Source organism: Thermobia domestica, chromosome 6 (genome assembly GCF_964235325.1).
Source record: "Thermobia domestica chromosome 6, izTheDome1.hap1.1, whole genome shotgun sequence".
Classification (NCBI taxonomy): domain Eukaryota; kingdom Metazoa; phylum Arthropoda; class Insecta; order Zygentoma; family Lepismatidae; genus Thermobia; species Thermobia domestica.
In genome coordinates, this window is record NC_137459.1 from 204,063,055 (window position 1) to 204,085,479 (window position 22,425).

At 36.1% G+C, this 22,425-nt stretch overlaps 1 protein-coding gene across 19 annotated transcripts in view; it reads right to left on the reverse strand.

The window, feature by feature from the left end:
• The window catches only part of FoxP (forkhead box transcription factor P), a 1,320,908-nt gene that overhangs the window by 794,975 nt on the left and 503,508 nt on the right, over positions 1 to 22,425 (reverse strand). For 3 of the 19 annotated variants that reach the window (XM_081762602.1, XM_081762605.1, XM_081762598.1), the window contains exon 1: positions 16,840 to 17,354. The exons of 8 other annotated variants lie outside the window; for them this stretch is intronic. In XM_081762602.1, the coding sequence (XP_081618728.1) occupies positions 16,840 to 16,905 (66 nt within the window). In that variant the 5' untranslated portion in view covers positions 16,906 to 17,354. Of the gene's footprint in view, positions 1 to 16,839; positions 17,365 to 22,425 lie in introns of those variants that run through there. 8 more of the 19 variants (XR_014131897.1, XM_081762621.1, XM_081762607.1 and 5 more) reach the window with 6 other exon arrangements.

A 22,425-nucleotide genomic window follows, 5' to 3' on the forward strand; every position in this document is an offset into this window, starting at 1 on the left:
ACTTTCTACGGAATTTATTTACTTTCTGACCATTAAACTTGTCTTTGTGGTTCTTTATTGATATATTCATAAAGCTTAGTTTTCATTATTCATATTGTGTGTGTTATTACACTTCTTAAATTTTCTGTTTCTTTTTCGCAAACATTCTCGTTTCAATAGCATAGGTGTACGAACACTTTCTGCGCTCACTGTATGTACAGTAAATACAAATTTATAATTTTTTACTTTACGAAGTGTGCAATGTAATTGTTCAATAATTAACATAAGCAGGCATTCATTAATTTATATTAATATAATAATTAATAAAACTAATAAGCGGGTGATTGATGACTCAGTGGTAGAGTTTTCATCTATGGCATTCTAACCCAGGACATGTGGGTTTTCGATGGCTAATTTTGTGTTCGAAAATTTTCCCGGTGGAAGGCCTACCTTTCTTATATTTGTTCCATCATCACTCATTAACGAATTTAGTTTATCAAAACTCTATAGCCATATATTCATTCTGTCCGTCAGTGAAGCAAACAGTCTCAAGAACTATCTGATGGATTACCAATCAATTTTGGCCATGATGTACAGAGTCAATAGTTAAGAATCGAGTTCCCTGATGAATGTAATATTCAAACCGGAAGCGGTACAAATCAACCATTTCCGGTTTTAACGTTAATCATTATATAGTAAATATGGTAATAGATAGCGAGAAGCGGTTTCCAGTAATCGACATATATATAACATTCATGTAGATAGAATGTTACCCAATTTGTGCATCTGCTGAAAATAATGAGCTTAGGTATTTAGAGAGCATTTTCCGCTTTAGAAAATGTGTGCTTGGTAAAGAATGTAGAGAATTAGCTGAGTCAGGCATGTAGCTAGAATATGGTAATAGGAAGGGGAGGGGGTCTGTCACGAAATACTGTGGTTATTTACCAGGGGCTCAATCATTCTAAACTATTTTATTGGCAACATATATTGGTTCGTTTAGCCAAGATTTCTAATGGGGGGATGATATGAAATACTGTGGTTACACACCAGAGGCTCGATCAATCTAAATATTTTACTGACAACATACCCATATTGATTGGTTAGGACAATAAAATGAGGATATATTAGTAAGTATTTTAATAAGAAGCTATGAAGAAATCTCGAGTAAAAGAATATAAAAAAGTATTGAAAAAGATATAGTTTTCCGAGGTCATTCGAACGGTGTCGAGAATTTTGCGTCTGGGAAATTTGCGCCCTACCTCAAGAACAGGGAAAATTGCGCCTGCAATGTACCTCCACCGGAAAGTTGAGCCCTGCGAAATAAAAGAACCTATTGGAGCTTACGCATTTGCTCGGAGGGGCTGACATTACAGCATAAACAATCCTCCCCCCACAACCATGCTATTTGTGATTTATTTTCATTGTGGCTATATAAGGGAAGAATAAACTTCAATATAAGCCAAAAGAACACAACGGATCAACGCAATCACTGCTTCTTCCAGAGATGATTTTGGGGGAACACTGGCCTCCCCAGAGCTCTCAGAGTGCCCCCTCGGAGGAGACCAAAATAATACGTCTATAATATAATAATAAATAGAATAGTACCAGCAGTGACCCCCCTCCGGAATACTAAGTGTGCCCCCCGGAAAATTTTTTTCTGAAAGAACGACTGAACGCAATTGTGTGTTTGAATTCCAGCAAGTAAACACACTGTACATAGTTTTCTTGATAATATTACTGAACTGATTTTACATTCACTTTACATTTTCTTTTCTATATTTTGTGTCCTGAAAAGCCAAACAACTCGCAAGGATTGTGAACAGAGATATCTGGGTAGAGCCAAACAGCCTTTTGTAGATTAAATTATACTCTTTGATTATATTAATAATTATATATCAGTCATTTATACTTTTTTGTAAATTTTGTAGTATAATGAAAAATTGTATTTGTATGGATTGCCCTTTAGTGAACTAAAATTGTACTTTTTTCATTTGTTCGGAATATTATAACGGATGGAGTAACTCACTGAGACGATGATAGGCAAGCCTAGTTCAAGTGTGAGTGGAAGTTACTTTACACAATACAAAAATAAGTTGAATTGTAGGGCGCTAACATCCCAGTGCAAATATGTAGCCGGCGCATTTTCCCCTCTTTTTGGGGTAGGGCGCAAACATCCCAGTGCAAATATATTGCGAGCGCATTTTTTCCTATTTTTGTGGTAGGGCGCAAATTTCCTGGGCGCAAAATTCTCTCATTCAAGGAAAATATAATGTCCGTGAAGTTGACAAGCCACTTATGTCAGACTCCATTTCGACTTTAAACGTCGCTAGTGCTACGTTAGTGTTCGATAGTGACGCAAATCGTTAGTACTTCACAGATAACGTGTGCTTTTTAAATAATGGATATAGGTCTTCTAACTGCATGCCAACACGCCCACTTCTAAGAATCATCTCAAAAATGAGGTTAACCGTTAGAGCAAGTAAGTGCTCATTAGTGCCATTAACATTAATGCCTCCATCGTACGGCCCTTTGAGTAATGATAATAGCACGCTCTTTGCTAGTCTCAATGCGTCCCTATATTCTCGCGAACATTCTGACGTGCTCAAGTTAGTTACTTTTTTTTTTTTTTGCAACTATTGTTTATCTGTTATTGTTTATTGCTAGTCTGCAGAGTAGTCCTTACATTAATATGCCATTGTCCTTGATAATCATTGCGTATTTACAAGCAGTTTGTTATTACTGTTAGAAGATATCAAAAAACAACAGATAAAATCTACTACTTAACGGTTCACATTTTTCTTTTACAGTACATAAACGATTAATAATAATAATAATAATAATAATAATAATAATAATAATAATAATAATAATAATAATAATAATAATAAGACTATTCCAGCATAAAAGTTATCAATTGCATCCCACTGGCAACAAGCGACGCATATTTTAACTTCACAAAAATTAGTTTCTCACGATTTTCTGGAAAACTACGTATGATAACATCTTCATTATGTCAAGTTGTTTATCTCAGTGTGATATATGTCTTACCTATGGAGAATATCACAGTAAAACAAATATTAAATATTAGGAGTACATCGTACTTTTGGACTACATCTCATTAACCATGGGAAGATTGAGTAGTGTATACTTTAGGATGTAAGTTTCAGCTTAACTTGCATCATACATTCTTAGGATTACAAAAAGGAAATTTGTTCGTTTGCGTTTGAACAAAATTCTTAGGATTACAAAAAGAAAAAATAATTTTTCCGAATTCCGGAATTTTTCCGAAATCCAGATTTTTTCCGAAATCCGGATTTTTTCCGAATTCCGGAATTTTTCCGAATTCCGGAATTTTTCCGAATTCCGGATTTTTTCCGAAATCCGGAATTTTTCCGAAATCCGGATTTTTTCCGAAATCCGGAATTTTTCCGAATTCCGGAATTTTTCCGAAATCCGGAATTTTTCCGAATTCCGGAATTTTTCCGAATTCCGGATTTTTTCTAAATTCCGGAATTTTTCCGAATTCCGGAATTTTTCTAAATTCCGGAATTTTTCCGAAATCCGGAGTTTTTCTAAATTCCGGAATTTTTCCGAAATCCGGAATTTTTCCGAATTCCGGAATTTTTCCGAAATCCGGAATTTTTCCGAATTCCGGAATTTTTCCGAAATCCGGAATTTTTCCGAATTCCGGAATTTTTCCGAAATCCGGAATTTTTCCGAATTCCGGATTTTTTCCGAAATCCGGAATTTTTCCGAATTCCGGAATTTTCCGATTTTACTTTCCGGATTCCGGAAAGTAAAAATTCCGGAATTGGCCATCCCTAATATATATATATATATATATATAGAGAGAGAGAGAGAGAGAGAGAGAGATACATAGATAGATATATATAGATATGTACTTCTATCTATCTATCCATCCCTTCCTTTTTGGAATCCCTTTATTCCACATTTCTTAATTTTGTAATGCGCATTTTTGGAAAGAGCAGGTATGACTTCTTTGTAAGTTTAATTGACCGCCAGGAGTGGGCTTGTTGTTATTCGAAATGAATGACTCTAAAGTTCATTTTCCCACGCTTTCATTATCTTGTAGCTCCGAAACTACGCCGACACGGAAAAAAAGTCGCAGAGGACTTTTCTTCTTGTTTTTATCTAATGTATCTACCCTTAATTTTTTATACGCATTAATGTAAACGCTGTATACACACAAATATATGCATACAGATATATGTTCCAGCCTTACTCTAGAACATCTTAATAAATTTTAACCCAGTTTTCTACATAGAAAATTTACAATCTGCAATAAATACTGTAGTGATAAGGCAACTATAGCACTTCTGGGATTAGATCAGAAGAGGGTGACATGTACAGATAATCAAAAAGGACTTATATTAGTGTTGAATACATGGTTTTCGTGATGAATAGTGACACTCTCAATCCCGTTTATGTCGAAATTCAGACCCAATCGGGATAGTGTGAGACACCTCTAGGAGTGGGGGATGGGAAGGGAGTAACATGCAAATATAATCGAAAACAACTTATATTAGTGTCGAACATAGTTTTAGGTTTCACTGAAATGAATAACACATATGATATCGTTTCCATCCTAGTTCACCCCACTAATAATAATAATAATAATAATAATAATAATAATAATAATAATAATGGCTGAACATCACAGAAAAAAAACTGAAATCAATTTTGGAACATAGTGCTTATATCAAGCTGGGGTTTCATCACGTCACTTCGGTCACAGTACGCGTCCTAAGAGAATAGAGGGGAACAAATTGATTACAATAATGGAACTTTTATTTAAAAATCAGTACAGTTTTATTCAAATATATCCAAGGGTAGGGGAAGTTGAAATATTTTCAATAACCTATTTTCTCCATGAAAGGACAGGTATTTCAACAAGTTACTCATAAGACACGAGCATCTTTGTTCAGGATGAAAAGGTGAAATGGAAATAAAAAGAACGAAGAGAAGCCACCTCGAGCAAACACGCAGGTAAGGAAATATGTGTTCTTTTATCGTTTCTACTTCACAAATTGATATTTTTTGAAGTCTGGGGAAACGTATTCTACAACAGGAGATGGAACAAAATTAGGCATGTTTATATGATTATAGTTAAGTTTCAACTGAGCACCCTGTGTAGCGAAATCAAGAAGGCAATGCTGTTAACCAAGTTACTGCACAATCTCTTATACCAAGCATCTGAAACCTTGTATAAAACAAACGGAGCTCCTGGCTTCAGAGATCGAGCATGCCTCCCCCTCCCCCACACTACATATAAATTAACAGTCAAAGACAATGATATAGACTATCTGCGACTTTTCATCATTGTTATTTACTAATTAATAAAATTCCAGACACAAATGAATAGAGTTCTTTAATAGGGGTGCACTTCTTTCAATAGGAACTCCAGTGGTTATTCTAACGGTTTGTTTAATCACCTAAGACATGAGATTATGGGTTTAATACTTTGTGAGAATATATGCGGTTTGAATTATACGTCCAACTGTGTACCATCCGGACATCTTAAGGACTGAGTGGCTAACGCGCGTGCTCTACGTACGTGTGGGTCTGTGTTTTATTCCTGGTAGGAATATTTGCTTCGCGATTTTGATCATACCAAAATTTGTGCATGGTACAAACATTTGCATTGGGAGAGTACTTGGTTTCATTTGTTTTATTAGCGACGTTCGCCATCTTGATTCAAAATGGCGGCAGTTTGAAAATATAAGAGATCTATAAATTCCTTAATATTGATGATAGAAGAAAAATGATTTCTTTTTTTCTCTCTCTCTCGTAAGGATGTCTGCAGCTTTTGTTTTGATTTTTTCCCCGATAAACCATCTTGTTTCAAAACGAAAACAAACATTAAATTTTTCAGTTTGACGTCCCAAATTACGCTCTTTAAGCTAAGGGAAAGAGATGATTAAGACAAGTGAATGATGATAGAAGAATTGATGGAATGAGATTGTGGGAGGAAACGAGAGTACCCGAGACAATCCACGAACATGATGCTGTCCACCACAAATTTACTCGAACCAGGGACTCCACATACCAAAGGCAAGCGATCTACCATTGAACAACCGTGTCCTCCATCTTGTATTAAACTGGCGACCGTTCCAAAATTTAAAAGATTCATAACTTGCTTACTAATGATCGCAGAGAAAAAAACGTAAAAAGGTGATTTTATAAAAGTTACAAATAGTAGAAAAAACTCGGTTCAAGACCGTAGACCGAGGAAACTTGGGGACCTGGGGCGGAGGCCCCAGCTAGACATAGGCTAGTTTCAAATATTATTACGTATTTTCAAACCGACTACACGGACATGTGCATCATTACTATGCAGTTTTGCGTATCACCATAGTGTTATGTGTCAATTTTCCTGACAAAACACTTTAAAAAAAAAAAAAAAAAACGCATGTCAAATGGATTAATGCTAGTGGTTCATCCAAGCATGTTTTTGAACATTATTATTGGAAAAACTGAGTATATACGCACAACATATGCATTTTCTAACAATCAGAGAACCTCAACTTACAGAAGTGCAAGTTCTACTCATATAAGAGAATAAATTGTTATATAACATATTTAACGGTATTATGTATAGATGCAGAAAACAAAAGTCATTGCTACGTGATGAACGAATTTTCTCTTCATTTATCTTTTAGTATTGCTTATTTTTATGAAAAAAGAAAAAAAAACATGCAGACTAAGAAAAAAACGTTTTTAGAAGTTTATTTGACACAAACAAAAAATCATTTGAAATAAGCAATGTGAAGAAATGTATCAAGTCCTTAGCAAATAGAAACCTTCGTTCCAGTCCAGTAATTGCTTGCTAAAGAAGAACGAGCAATTTCATACCTGTTTAAATACGTGGCCCTGAAACGTACAGGGACACGGAATGTTTACGTTCACATTGGACTTGAATATATTTCCATTTCGATGGAGCGAAACAAAATACATACATAAAGGACAACCATTAGCGTTGCTAGTTTGTGATCCTGTGAAAATTTCTTCAGCTTTACATCCACCACCTGCATACATAAGAATCTTAAAATAAAATATTAAACTCGAAATGATTATTTCATTTCCACACATGAGAAAGACATGACAAATATTTTTAATGACAATAACGCAACTAATATACTTTATATCAATTTAATTCTCAATGCACTGCGGTCTTGGAAGAAAGTTCCTTATTTATTATAGCAGAATGCTTGTTCTTTATAAGGAAAGAATAAGGTTTATGGACATCTGAGAGATAGGCCTATATACAAAACTGTCTCTTTCTTTTTTTTCTTTTTTTTTCAAGATAGTCTTTTATACAAGTTTAATTTCACTGGAGTCAGGTAAACCATCACACAATCGTCCCGAAACATGTTTTCACATTAAGACCAAGTCAAATCTTTCTTCCCTCACACCACAAGCTGATGGATTTACCCAATTCATGGAAATCGTTACGCAAGATATTTAATTGATCCCGAAATATCCTCAAAATTATTTCCTTAGAGGCGCCCCGAAGTGTGGTTTGCCGAAACAAAGACCTACTTAAATCGATCTGTTATACTCAAAATCGGAATATTATTGTCGTTTCGTGGAAACTGTCACCCAGAACCATCATCCTCAAAATTAATTTTAAAAATTAGCTCATAGATGTCTTTTTAGTTGATAAACTTTGCTAAGACGACGTTCCGCATATATTAATATTTTGTACTTTGTACATCGAAATATTTACAAATGGCTATAAGCTAATTTACTAGCTTTGCTAGTTTAATTGTGGACTTCGAACCTACCTTTCGAACTAAAAAAAAATATTCAAACAGACACACACACTCACACTATCTTCATACATTCTTCTAACATATAAACTAAAGGGAAAAAAACGCTAAAATTTTGTACCATGCAGATATCGGCAGGAGGCATTAGTAGTACTGCTAGCTGAGGCAACAAATTCTGTGGTGGCAAGTATCAATGACCTAGGGATATATAGGGCCACGCCTCTTGATTTTGGCAGGCATACCTTAGACCACCCTCTAAATTTTGGAAAGGATACAAGAACTTCTGGTTTCAAATTTGATTTCCATAGAGCAAAGCTTTAGAAGATATCGAAAAGCAGATTTTGCAATCGATTCAGTGCCAGAAGAAAAGATTCTATCTCCTTCCTTAATCCTCTTTTCAAACCGGAAGTGATTCAAATTAACGATTTCCGTTTTATCATTTATTAATCGCCTCGCCCTTTCTTTCTCCCTCCCTGCAGTGATACCTGAGGTTCAGTTTCTTTGCTGCATATTGGTGAAAAATTTTCCCATTCACATCAATACACGGGAGATGAAAGAAGTGCTATGAAATACTGTAAATCGACATTGACCATGGTCGGAGGTATGACCACGGAAGAATTATCTTCTAGGCCACTTTTAACATTGCCACTAGTGCTTATGATAGGACCCATCACTATTTTTTTAAATACTGAGACTACGCATACCTTTTGAGTATGAGATATATATTTTACATTCATTGGAGGGTATTTATAGGAAACCTGGCATAACTGAGTATAGTTTCAAGGGGCCCAGAGTCAAATGCTCTCCCGAGGTGAAGTTGCGCGATTTAGGAAATATTTTATGTCATATTTTGTAACCTTTTAGGGCATAAATGCGTGCATATTTTCAAAATTGTTTTAAGTCATGTCCTAATCATTATTTATTTATTTATTAGCAATAGTAGCACTAAGCTTATACGTGAAGTTGAACTGTCATGTTGGACTTCCCAAGGAAGAAAATTCTGTTTACTTCCCTACTCACAGCATTCAACTCTCTCTCTCTCTCTCTCTCTCTCTCTTTTTTTTTTTTTTTTTTTAATGTAGTCAATATTCTGTAACTACTAGCAACTCAAACATTTCCTAACAATCTCAAAATTGGGTTATTCAATATCTAAAGTTGTAAATCGAGAACTTACATCCATTTAGTACGGGCATTCGATCGGTGTATTATACTCTACTCAGAAAGCTGAAATTTAGACATTACATAAACGAATATTATCAGCATACACAAAAACAAAATATTGAATTATTGTTCTATGAAAAATAAATTGATAAACCTATTTCCTGCATAACTATACTTTGGTTTCGGAAATATAAATTTCCATAAGTTTATGTTTCTACCACACAAATAAAAGTATTTAGTTTGCCTCATCTGGTATTTCAACTCTGGTATCCGGAATTTAGAAAATTTCGGAATTGAGGAAAATTCCGGATTTTTTCCGAAAAGTAAAAATTCCAGAATTGATCATCCTTAATATATTCCGGATTTGTACGTTCGTTATGTTTTAAACTATGTTTGGTTTGAATATGAAACACTAACTGTTCTGCAATAACTTGTAATTAATTGTTCACTCAGAAGTAAACGGGAAATTCCTATTTAGAGCAAGGGCCTGGTCTCCTGGTTGGGTTGCTGCTTTCAATAATGTAATATTTTATTTATGAACTATTTTCTTTTCGCTCCTTACATGATCAATATTGGACATTAGTTGGCTAGTAAGCCGAATCAAAAAAGAATGTGCATGGATTGAGTTTTAAACCATTTGTGCGAGCTAAATATATATGCGGGTTGTTAAAATACTATTAAAAAAATCCTTGAGAGAGGGGTCTTGCGACACACTTGATTTGTCACAACTTCTTTTATCTGGTTGAATTATTTTGAAAAGGTAAATCTCTCGGTGAATCAAATATCCCTTCACTGCAAAATGAAGAGCATTTCCGCTAACAAATCATATATCATCATAGGTGTACCAGTGTCGTAGCTAGCATGTTGTTATAAGGGAAGTCATTACTTTTTCAGGGAGCAGGTATATACATATTAAAAGAAAGCCGTCCTTTCTCTTTGGTCTAGTGGCTAGTGCGTGGCCCTTTTTCTGCACGAAGTGCCGGGTTCGATTCCTGGTGTGAACGCCTTTAAAAATTTGAACGATTACGGTGGTTTGGGTTTAAACTGTAGGTTCACTGCATGCCACTGCATTAATAGTGATCGCAAGAATCCAAGTTTGAAGAAAATGAACAAATGATAATACTATGTCAGGTTCTCAATTCTTTTTTCTTCTATTTTTATGTATTGTTTACAAAAGGATTTTAAAAAAATATGCATGGAGAATACTTGTTATTTTGTTGAAAATTTTCTTTACAATTAGGTAGATAGTTAGTAGAAATTAAAGTTAGTAATATCAGTGGTACAAAAACGTAGTTCCCTGTTTCTATGATGTTTATGAACATATTTTGAAAAATTGTGAAACTGAGGCATCTTTCCCCCACATGCATGCCTAAAATGCCCTACAAGGTTTTAGTAAATGGTTTATTTTAAATTCTTAAATTTACTGAAATAAAATTGTCTTTCGAGATATTACAAACAATACATTATTCTAATTGATCATAAATTCAACAATCTCTCTTCAATTGCAGGAGTGGAAAATGGGTAATAATGAAAAAAGGGGCATCTTTACCCAAGTTACTATATATATCTATATCTATATCTATATCTATATCTATATATCTATATATCTATATATATATATATATATATATATATATATATATATATATATATATATATATATATATATATATATATATCTTAGAGTGTCCTTTATTTTGGGTAATTTCGTGTTGCAATACGCAGCGCCCCCTAATGTATTCTATGTGACCATAAATATTCATTAGTGAAATAGCAGCTCTGCCGACTTGATGATAAAGTCATGAAACGGCGTTTCCACATTTTAATATAATTTAGAATTTCCAACCGTGATAACGGAGAAACTAAAAAAGACAGAGAAACGAAACTTTGCACGAAGCAACTAGGTTTTAAAGCATACAGAACTAGTGACCTTTTCCGAGTTGTTATATCTCTTCCAAACTCAATTTCTCCCTTCTGTTGATGACAACACTGTTCAGCGGATGCTTCTAGACTTAAGAGTCAACGCAAACAATTCTTACCAATATCTGATTTAAGGTGTACAAAACGTTAGTATCTCACTCCCTGTGCGCGCCAAAACATATTACACGTTATTTCTCGAAAAGTTTGCAACACTGATCTGCCTTTACAATCTCTTTTGTCTTTATTTTCATTGCTGCTTCCAATGATGACATTCAGTTTGGGTTATTCTATTTACAAAAACACAATTTTGTCTTGGGTTGGCAACACTGTTCATCCGGTGCGGTTTACCAATAAACGAGCAGATGTCGCCCTTTCTCTAGTTGCTTCGTGCAAAGTTTCGTTTCTTTGTCTCTTTTTGTTTCTCCGTTATCATGGTTGGAAATTCTAAATTATATTAAAATGTGGAAACGCCATTTCATTACTTTGTCGTCAAGTTGACACGGGTTAACGTTCCCGTAGGGAGCTGCTATTTCACTAATGCGTGTTTATGGTCACATAGAATACATTTGAGGGGTGTGTGTATCGCAACACGAAATTACCCAAAATAAGGGACACAAAATTTTATATATATATATATATATATATATAGTGGCGGATCCAGGATATGATCAATTGAGGGGCTAAACCATAGTTTGCCGATTTATGCACTGTAAAACAGGATTAAAGCCTGCTTTATCAAGTGTATACCTGAGCGACAAGGTGGTGGCATAGCCCCATATAGCCCATCTTGGATCCGCGCCTCATATATATATATATATATATATATATATATATATATATATATATATATATATATATATATATATATATATATCCTTAGACAAGGTTGTTTTTCTTTTACTTTAACGTTCCACGACTATGCACCAAGACTAATGGAGATTGTGATGAAGACAAGGAATGAACTGGTAGAATGAAAAAGTGGTGAACAAAATAACGACTAGAAAGTTGATGCATGTGGTGTTTGTCGACCACAAAATTTACTTGGCGCGAGCTGGATTGAACTAGGAATCACACACATCAGAGGTGAGGAGTCTCCCGTTGATGCTGGTTGCGAACCAGTCTTATGAGATGGAGGGTTGTATATTACAGTTTTCGAAATCAGGGGTCCAGTTTTCACATTATCAACACTATTTATATGACGCTAAAACGTTGATAGTGATTAGTGTTCCGAAATTGCAGGCATACAGAGATGTTCAAGTTAGTCGGACTGTGTGCAATAGCATATTCCAAATAATTTTGAATTCGACGGTACTCTTATGCCACATTCGGATTACAAGTTTTTGGGACAACCTCTTCAATGCTTAACAAGCTCCTTTTCTCTCCATTATTTATCTTCGGCGATGTTACTTTATCATACGTTCTGGATGCTATCATCGTCTTGGACACTATCCCTCACAACACATTCAGCACGCCTGTCACCTTGTACGCTTGCGCCAAGTAAGGCATCTAGAAGAATTTGGCTTCTTTCAAACTCACAATGAGAGAGGTCTTCCATTTTCACGACTGTTCAGTGGTAGAACGGGACACGAAATTTAGAGGCAGTAAGATCAATGACCCACCAGACTCGATGACCCAGACAGACCCACGACTCGATATGATCCGGACAGAACCATTTCCGGAAAGATGAAACATCGTCAACGTGTAAGGTTCCCCATGTAATTCTAAGAAACACGATTTTCTCCTAAAAGGCACAGTGGTACAGCACCAGTCTCTGGTGCTAGGGTTTCCTGGTTCGATTCGAGGCCAAATGAGTTTGCGGAGGAAAACCTCGTATCCCTGGCTTTTCTCAGAATTTCTCCGTTTCCTCCCACATTCTGATTCCACCAATTATTTTATTACCATTCGCTTTCATTAATCACGCGTCTTATTTAGCCCAAAGAGCATAAACATGGTACGTAAAACTAGACATGTTATTGTTCACGGTCCTCTGTTCTCTCTATTTTTTTCAGTAAATCTATGTTTTACTTTCTCTCTTGTTGTTTGCGCCTGTGTGTATCAAAGCAATGCACTGGAAGATAAATACAATACTTATAGGCCTAAGAATATAAATGCATGGCAATCAAAGAAAAGATAATCTATATGATTTTCTTATGAGGGATCATCAAAGTTTAATGAAGTGAATCTGCAAAACGTTTTGATTAGAATGTAAAAGATGCTACTGAGAAGGGGCAAACAGTGTCCTCTTAAATCATTTTGTACAGCCTATGTTCATAAACCACTGTATTATTATTATTTTTTTTTTTTCAGTAAAGAAAGACGAATAAACACGACATTATATTTCAAATATTCAAGACAAGGCACCTTGATTAAGAAATGTCACATTGGGAATCAAACAAATGAGTGTTCGGAGCTCGAGTACTGAACATTTTTAATCGACTATAAAATTCTACAGTAACGCAGGATAATAGCCTATTTTGGCTGCTTCCGGGTTGCCGGGTGTTCAAGTCAGCGGGTCTGAGAAATAAGGACCAGACCCGGATATTCCAAGGAAAAGTCGTGACCCATTCGTTTCATCACTGCCGTCTTTCCGCTTCAACATATGCCTCAGTTCTATCTGACCCAGCGTACGACAGACAATCATCTAACATACACTAAGAACGTGTAGGCGCTCACATCCATACTCAGGTTACCACTTCAGACATCCATTATTTTGGATGTTACCACTGCATGTTTCCATTATTTTTATAACAATCTCTACGTAAATCTATAAAAGATTTGTGAAATTACTTCCGGCCTTTCCTTCTTTTATATTTTGCGAAAAAAAGAAAGAAAGAAAAAATAGAAGAGGAACTTGTAGAACCAGTTCCACAATGGAAAACAAGCCTACACAGAGCGATGGAGGAGAAAAATTCGTGCGCCGCAGGAGTTTCGTAGGTTATGTAAGGGACAGTGTTGTCAACCGTACTGATGTTTCAGTAGATATATTGAATTTTCAATTTATCTACTGATGTATTAAAAGATAATTAATAATCTCCTGACGCTGGTAGCCGTAGAATATATGCTTTCCGCTGCACAAACGATCCTTCAGAAATCTTCTTTTAGACCTTTACAACAAACTCTACATAGAACTTCTTGATTTTGTACCGCCTATAGTCACTAATTTTAACAACAGTGAAAATAGTAGGTCGGGAAGGTGTCAGAGCTTTTCAGGCGCACCATCTTAAGTGGCGCCTTTCCTCATTCACATCAGGCAAATGCCGAGCTGGTGCTTATCATACCAAAGATCCCAGGGCGCTTCCTGTCTTCCCCGTTTCTTTTTTCTTTCACCATTTGTCCGGGTTCGGATCACCAAGGAACATCGTTCCTCATACGTGACGGGTTACAATGGTCCTAGATGCCGAAGGTCCAGCAATATAATTCACAATTCTTCAAACTTATTTAAACAAACAGGTCCAAAGTGAATATCTCCAGGGTTTTATGTTACGCATAAATATTGTTGCTCCTTTGAGAACAATTCTTGATTCCTACATAAAGCCTGAGGAGATACAGAATGCAGAGTTCAAAAGGATGAGTACCAAATATCTAGTGTGTTTTTATCTCTAGAACGTATGCATTTTGGGACAAGAATAGAAGTTTATCTGCAGTGATATCCGACACAAGACTGGGATTTTCGAAACAAAATATCTGGAGTTGTTCACTGGCAAAACTTTAATTATCCGCTGACAGAAGGGGTTTATGGGTTTTGGTTTAGCATAAAATACAAATGAATAAAGTGGGTTTAAATAATATCATGTATTTTTAAAAATTAAATAGCTATAGAAGGGTTATTCTTCGTTTTAGTAATTTTGAACAAATCTACTGAAATTTTCGAGCGCTTGCTACTAATATATTGGACCCTGTGGTGGCAACAGTGGTAAGATGAGACTTCTCTATACCGATAGCCCTATCTGCACGTGCCATTCTTATTATTGGTTTGTAATTAGTAGAGTAAATGAAGTACAAGTAAATACATGTTGAATATGTAGTCATTATTCTTCACGGATGAGTGAGTGATTTTCTGAAGTCAATACTTACATTTCACTTTTTTTTTTTTTTTTTTTTTTTTTTTGTGAACGAATCTAAATGAATCCCGTGCATTACTTTAACTGTCATTCCATCATGTCATTTAAATAATGTTTATTCTTCACATTTCATCTAAAGAAGATGCATGAAGTCTGTAGTTATATGAAAATCTTTATTCAGGCAATAATGTACTCATAATTTAAGTGTGAGAAATAATAAAACTCACACTTCAGACTAATAATGAATGATAACTATGTACAGTAATGATTTCTGATTTTTCGATTACAACCCCACAAATGAGCATGAAGTGATATTCTTAACTCCGGTGGAAATTACTCCGTGTCACACCTGAAATCGCCATAGCGTTTCATAGCGACGAGTTATGAACTCTAATATCTCGCGCTCTTGGGGCGGTCTTGCTCTTTGATAGGTGGTTACAGCAACTGCAATACACATTATGAGTTCTAAATAAGTTTATACAACATTTATTTATTTCGTCTGTTTCAAAATTTTGTAAAAGTATCGACAACTGTTAATGGCTGTCGTAGTGATAAAGTACAGAACAGAGCTGAACAGAATATAAACAACGACCCTAGTAAATATTGTAAATCATCTTCGCTCCGCATGGTAGCAAATTCCACACCACCTCACTTCGTGGTGGGTATTATATCAATAATCGTTATGTGCATGTCTTTTGGGGCCGATTTCACTTTATCATTCCACCGATTAATGTCGTTTCCTTACATCATTCACCGCCTTTTTAAGCTTATTTCATAACAGCGGCACATTCAAGATTTCTTGCAAAATGTGCAGAAATCCGTACTCTTTTACATCAAAGATAATTTCACAATCAGAAAATTATATTTAAGCATATTCAAGTATTATTTATGTAAGTGCAGTATTATTATTATTATTATTATTATTATTATTAACTTTTGAAAGGTTAACCAATATAATATCGTTGATAATATCGCAATATCCTTTTCGTATCCTCTTGCGGTAAGTACGCATTTCTAGTCAACAATGCTGGGGTTTTCAGAATAAAAGTTCTATATAAAAGCATCAAAATCGAAAGTAAAAAAAAAAAAAAAAAAAAAAATGTTATGCCATCACGAAAGGCAGCTAGCTAGCTTCCAGCTAGAGACTATCAAAGATACATTTTTCTCAGGCGTCTTTTCTTCTCTACCTGTATATCAACTTCACCTCAGTCAACTGGAGTTTGCATTAAATCAACTAGTCTCCCACCATCACCTCACCTGACCCAGAAAAGCTTCATCCTTCAACCGCATAATCCTCACCTCCCACTCGACACAAAATTCGCCTTCTCTTTTCCGACAAGCTCGCCAACCATTTTTCCACCCATCAACGCTCGGAGATGGAGTCAAATTTGTTGTTCTAATCAATTTTCTCCCTTTGTTTTCTATTTCGGGCTCGGGTCTTTTTCTCTTCTGCCACCCCTTACCTTGGCTGCTGCCCATCCTACAACGCTGGGGAGATCGCAGTGTCAGCTCTGATTTATGTAGTGTATTATCAGCAACGGGGTCTATTTTTCTCGCTGGCTATCTAGCGGTGTAAAGCACTCCAGATCTGAGGGATAAACAACCCATTTAGAGCGTATTCCGTCAGACGATGCAGGGTGCCAAATGTGAATGAGCGACCACTACATCAAGTTGGTGGGGGGAAGTGTGGCAAGCAGATTAAGATGCACATTTTGGCGGCTCCGCTGACATCATTTCTGCGCCTAGACACCGACCCATCGATCCAAACTGTTGGTCAGCTCTCGATGTAAGGTGGAATGAGGAGGGATATTGAAGGGATCCCAGAAATTCACCAGAGAGTAGAGTGAAAGGTCGAGGGGTAAAAGGGATTCTAATGGGAAGTAAAAGAGTGCTAAAGAGACGGGAGAGGGTATAGGCTACGAACTCACCTGCTCTGAAGTTGGCATCCCTTTCGATTCCTGGGAACTGGAACACATGACTTGATTCATCTTCATCAAATGTGGTGAGCACTCACTATTATTACTACTACTACTTCCACACCTCTGATGTCATTTGTACGTCATGAAAAACCCGAGACGCGTGCATAGCGAGACGAGTAGGAGAGGAATATGGAACTTCGATTCAATCAACCACACAGACACTAACAGCTACTATCTTTCCGGTGATCAGCGATAGCTCTATCTCCAGGTTGCAATCACGGAAATGAGGCTAAATTAGGTCAGTCTCAGTATTTGGGAACACACTATCAGTTGATATCACTCTGGTTTCACGTGCTTTCTATACTAGAACACACCACGCACTGCATCTTGCAATTATTTTCAAACAAATCAAACCAACGCGCCACCAAATATAAAAGTTACGAAAACAAATTTAAGAAGCAAATATTGTAACCGGTTTGTTGTTCACCAAGGTCTTACACCTGGGGTTTCTGTCCCAGTTGTGCGAGACTGGACTCAAGGCCGTCCGCTTGTTTACCACGATAGTAACGGACAACAAACAAGGGTTCGGGCTGTATCTAAGCTGCACACAAGACGAGGAATAAGCAAATGAAACATGCCATGTTGCAATGTTTACCTAAAGCATTGTCTTATCAGATAGAGCATACCCTTGAAACAAAGCTAACACTTCATTCGAGTTTTTTCCTCTCTCTCTCTCTCTCTCTCTCTATTCGGCACTAGCAAAGATATATTGGTGCTAGCATACAAATACATTTTTCCTTATACAGGAATACAAGTCGAAAGAACAAATACCGATCGATCGTATTTTAGTTGTTTACGAAGTTAGCTGGTCATATGATTGCGTGATGAGTAGAAACAAACAAACACATAGAAACGAGATCCTTCAAAATGTGCTACCAAAACGAATCCTACATGATAAGAAAAAAAAAGAGAGAGAGAGAGGCGCGGGTATGTGTGGCAGGGCGTACAATGGATATGAGGAAAATTAACGCGCAAGTAACTGCTGAAGTTCCTGAATAAATGAAAAGAGAATACTTACTTCAGTTCATTACATAAATAGAAGATGTTTCAAATTAACACCAAAGTATTTTTAGAGAGTACAGAGACACAGGAACTCAAGATCACAAAAAACGTTTCAAATACTTGCTGAAATTAACTCATGATTCCAACGAAGCACAGCGAAGAAAACTGGGTGATCCATTATCTTCTTGCATTATGTGTATCTACGCATATTGTACATATATGTTTATCAACTGATAAGGTTAAGATAAAAAGAGTAATGTCACAACAGCCTCTTAGTAGCCATTTTTATTCCATAAACAGACAGAAGGGGAAAGTGAAAACCTAACTCTAGAGCTACAACTCTTTCGCACGTCATGTAAAACTAATTTCATACAGACTGTGATTTCATATTTTCCCCTACGTCTTTCAATACACGAGAAGTTGAAAACAGTAAGTCTAGTGTTGTCAAATTTCCTCGATTTCGGGGGGGGGGGGATATAGCTCTAGGGGAAGACCGTATTCATCTCATTCACGCTACAACTATATCTTAAACAAAATGGGGAAATGATTCGAGAATTTTTTGGGAAAATATTCTCCTTCTAACATGTCTGGATAAAATACTGAGTGGGCCTACTGTTAATATAGGTTTACTATTAACACTTTAAGCGCCATGTGCATATATTTTATGCACACTTGGTCTGTTCCTGGGGGCCATTGCATATATCTTATGCACACTTTTGTTTTCTGCTGGAGGCCAATGCATAAATTTCATTTTTTTCTGTTTCGGGTCTCTCTTTTTTTATTCTTTGTTTGTTAAAAAATATTAATTTTCTTGTTGTTCTATACATTTGATTATATTTTATGATGATTTTTTGCGAAAATACGAGTGTGCATAAATTATATCCACATGGCCCCTGGGATAAAATTGAGAAGTAAATTTTCATGTTATTGAAATTTACGATAAATTTATTTCAAAAGTTTGGCTAAATAAGTTCTTATAATTCTCGAAATTTCAAAGTATTTGGAGATAACATTTCAAACAAGTATGTTTTTCATATTTTTTTCTAAATATTCATTCTTAGCTTTTATAAACCAAGAGATAACAAAATATAAGAAAATAAGATAGAATATATAAGAAAAGAAAATATAAGAACAAATGACAGTTTATCTCAAGAGTTAGTAGGGAAATCACCATTTTTTTTCAGTTTTTCAAACTTACACAGTGTTTTTTCAAAAAAAACAATCTTGGCAAATCGCTTTGTCCTCTGAACACGCGGGACACACGGTTAAAACTTGCTTAGAGTGTTTTGCTGCATGTGCTCTTCCAAAACTCTGAGACAGCTTGGTATAGCATTCTGTACAACGACGCCTTTTCTTATCTGATGTTTGGAGAAAGTGTTTTCTTGAAGAAGGTTGCCCATCGGGATGAACTGTATCTTCTTTCTTCTTACGAAATATCAAAGCAAGGGAAAGCTTTTCACGAAAGTCAGTAGTTTGGTAAGTTTCGCCCGTCATCTTTTTGAAAATTGCGTGCACATTAACTACAGCCGTGTTAGTAAGTAGTTCTATTGCCACTTTTCGGTACCATTTCACTCCCTTCCGTGTTGTTGTTGCATAAGAAGCCATCTGGTCGGATACATCGATATACGACTTAGCTTCATTGTATTCCAAAATCGTGGAAGGTTTTTTTGTTGTGTTTTTGTTGTGCTTGTATGTAACTTCTGTCATGGTTGGCACATCTTTGGTGGAAAGAAATAAAACATCACGCTTATCCCTCCACTTCCCCACAATCACATTGGTATTGCTTTGCAGAGCGATCATTTCACCTTTTTGGAGTTTCGCTGAAACTACTGGTTTTGGATTTCCTTTCCGTGTTTTCCTCAGGGTTCCTATCAAATGTGTTTGATTGCTGTTGAGTTCGTGAGCCAAAGCAACACTGGTATAAAAATTGTCTGTGAACAACGTTCTACCGGCATTCAATAACGGACTCATCATTTCCATCACTATCTTTGTTGACACAGCTTGCTTTATTGATTTGGCCTCCTTTCCTCCGTAGAGTTTTACGTACCAAGTGTATTCACCCTTGACACAAAGCTTGAATAATTTCAGTCCGTATTTGTGTCTCTTACCTGGTATGTACTGCTTGAAACTAAGTCTTCCTCGAAACGGAACCATTGTCTCATCAATACATACAGTTTGTTCGGGTATGTACACAGTCTTGAATTTTTCATTCAGCATGGCAATAAGGGGATTGATCTTATGCATTCGGTTAGATTTGTTTTCCACTGATTCGTTATCAGAGAAATGAAACATACTAAGAAGTAGTTCAAACCGGTTTCGAGACATACACTTACTAACATTGTTTTCATATAGTGGACTTTTAGACCAGTATTTCCTGATATTTGGTTTTTTATCCAACCCCATCCATAAAATCAAACCTAGGAACTGGAGTATTTCACTCTTATCTGTATCATACCACATGGACAATCGTTTATGATCAGTTGACGTTTCGTTTTCAATATGAGAAATAATACATTGCTCTGCGTATCTGTTCGTTTCAGTTACAATTAAGTCCAATACTGAGTCATCAACAAATAGCTCATAGTATTTTAGAACGTCTTTTGTACCTTGCAAAATGTCAATAACCTCGCCCGTCACACCACTATCGAAATCACATTCGAACTCGTGCAAGTTTCCAGACACTGGATACCACACAATTTCTTTTGTGGAACTAGTCCCAGATTCGGTTTCCTTTGGGTCCGTTTCGGAATCACTCACTTGATGGCCACTAAATATTGATTCACTATTTTGTGATCTACGTCTTCTTTTCCGGCATGGCTTAAGGATATGTTCGTATTCTTCACCGCTAGAAGAATCACTGACAGTCTTGGGTGGTGAAAAAGGAGGATCATCAGAATTAGTAATGTTACTAAATAATTCTTCACTTAAGTCACTCACATCACTTTCCATTTCTTGCAAGATATCTCTTATTGCGTCCTCGTTTGCCATATTGAGGTGAAAAAGAATTATTACACGGAGCAGATGCTTCTCACAACAGCGTAATGTTAACTGAAATGCACTACAATTTAGCTTCTAACAACAATGAACTTTGACTGCCTGCAGCGGTACCAACTTTTGAGTAATTAACGGCCTGTCGCTATATGCTGTTCCCGGGGGCCAGTACTAAATATCTGTACATTTGTTTCAACGATAAATGTATAGAAAATCTCTACACAAGCCTATAATCTGTACACTGAATCATGCAGAAAATATATGCACATGGCCCACAGGTAAAAACTTTTGTGCATACAATTTATGCACATGGCCAAATAAGGGAAAATAGAAAATATGTAGTTGGTCCCAAGAGGAAAATTCTGATTTTGACCCTTGGCGCTTAAAGTGTTAATCTTCATTGAGCATGTACGCATGACTCGGGGGATTTAGTGCATCCGGAGGGAAATTCCGTACTCCGGCCATCCCCTAAAATCATCACTGGTGGTGAAGAAATTTAGTGCTCTTTGGACAATCGTTGAAATATCACAACCTTATGTTGAAGATTTTCGCAGCCCGTCTGATTCCCACATTCTTCTTTTGTTTTCGCTCTACTCGTACGATATTTGTCAAACAGAAATCAACGCGAGCGTAAACAGGTCATGTTTCTTCTGGAAATTAATTAAAACTTGAAAGCTATAGTGCATATTTAAATTTGTTCATCGATTTTGCTTAAAATTGGCTGTAAAATAATTTGTATGAAAAGTGACCAGTACATTAAAATTGATGCAGTTTAGAAAAGATCGTCAGATCTTTCGAATAAAAAATATTTAATCTAACATCCATATAGTGTAGACAAAGAATGAATTTCACACTGTAGGTATTACGTCATCAATTTGTTTCAAAACAGGAATGTCGTGACTATGTGAATAGCATACACCCCTTTGACGTGGGACACCCGGGTTCGATTCCCGACAGGAGCTTATGTGATTCAAATCCTCGTTAAGCCGTACGTCCACGTCCTAAATAGCCTTTCTGCTGAACGGGACGCTAAAATAAAATCCAATCTTATCGAAAACAGGAATGCATTTTCCACGTTCCTTCAATCTACCTTTCAGGAATTCCAGGTTAGTATCCCTCAAAGAGGTTTCGTTTGGTTTCACAATCAAATAACTGTGCAAAATACGCTCTCAATCGAAGCACATCTTCTCCCTATCATTCTTATGCACTAGACCATTAAGGGAATACTACATTAAATGAACCTAAAACGCCTACAAAATAGAATGGTAACAACATCGTCACAAGAGCCAAATGAATTAGGTTATTATAAAGATCTGAAAGATAAAATATGCATCAGAAACTCATTTTCTTTTATACACGTTACAATACATCTGTCAATGATAACAAACATTGCCAGTTTTTCCCACAATTTTCATTTGTAACCTTATTTGTCTCTGAAGCTTTACTCTATCTCGAATTCATCAGATGGAGTCTCTTAACAAAATAGTTGGACTATGGAATATTATGAAGACTTATTCACGGTATGATAGCAACATTCGTGAA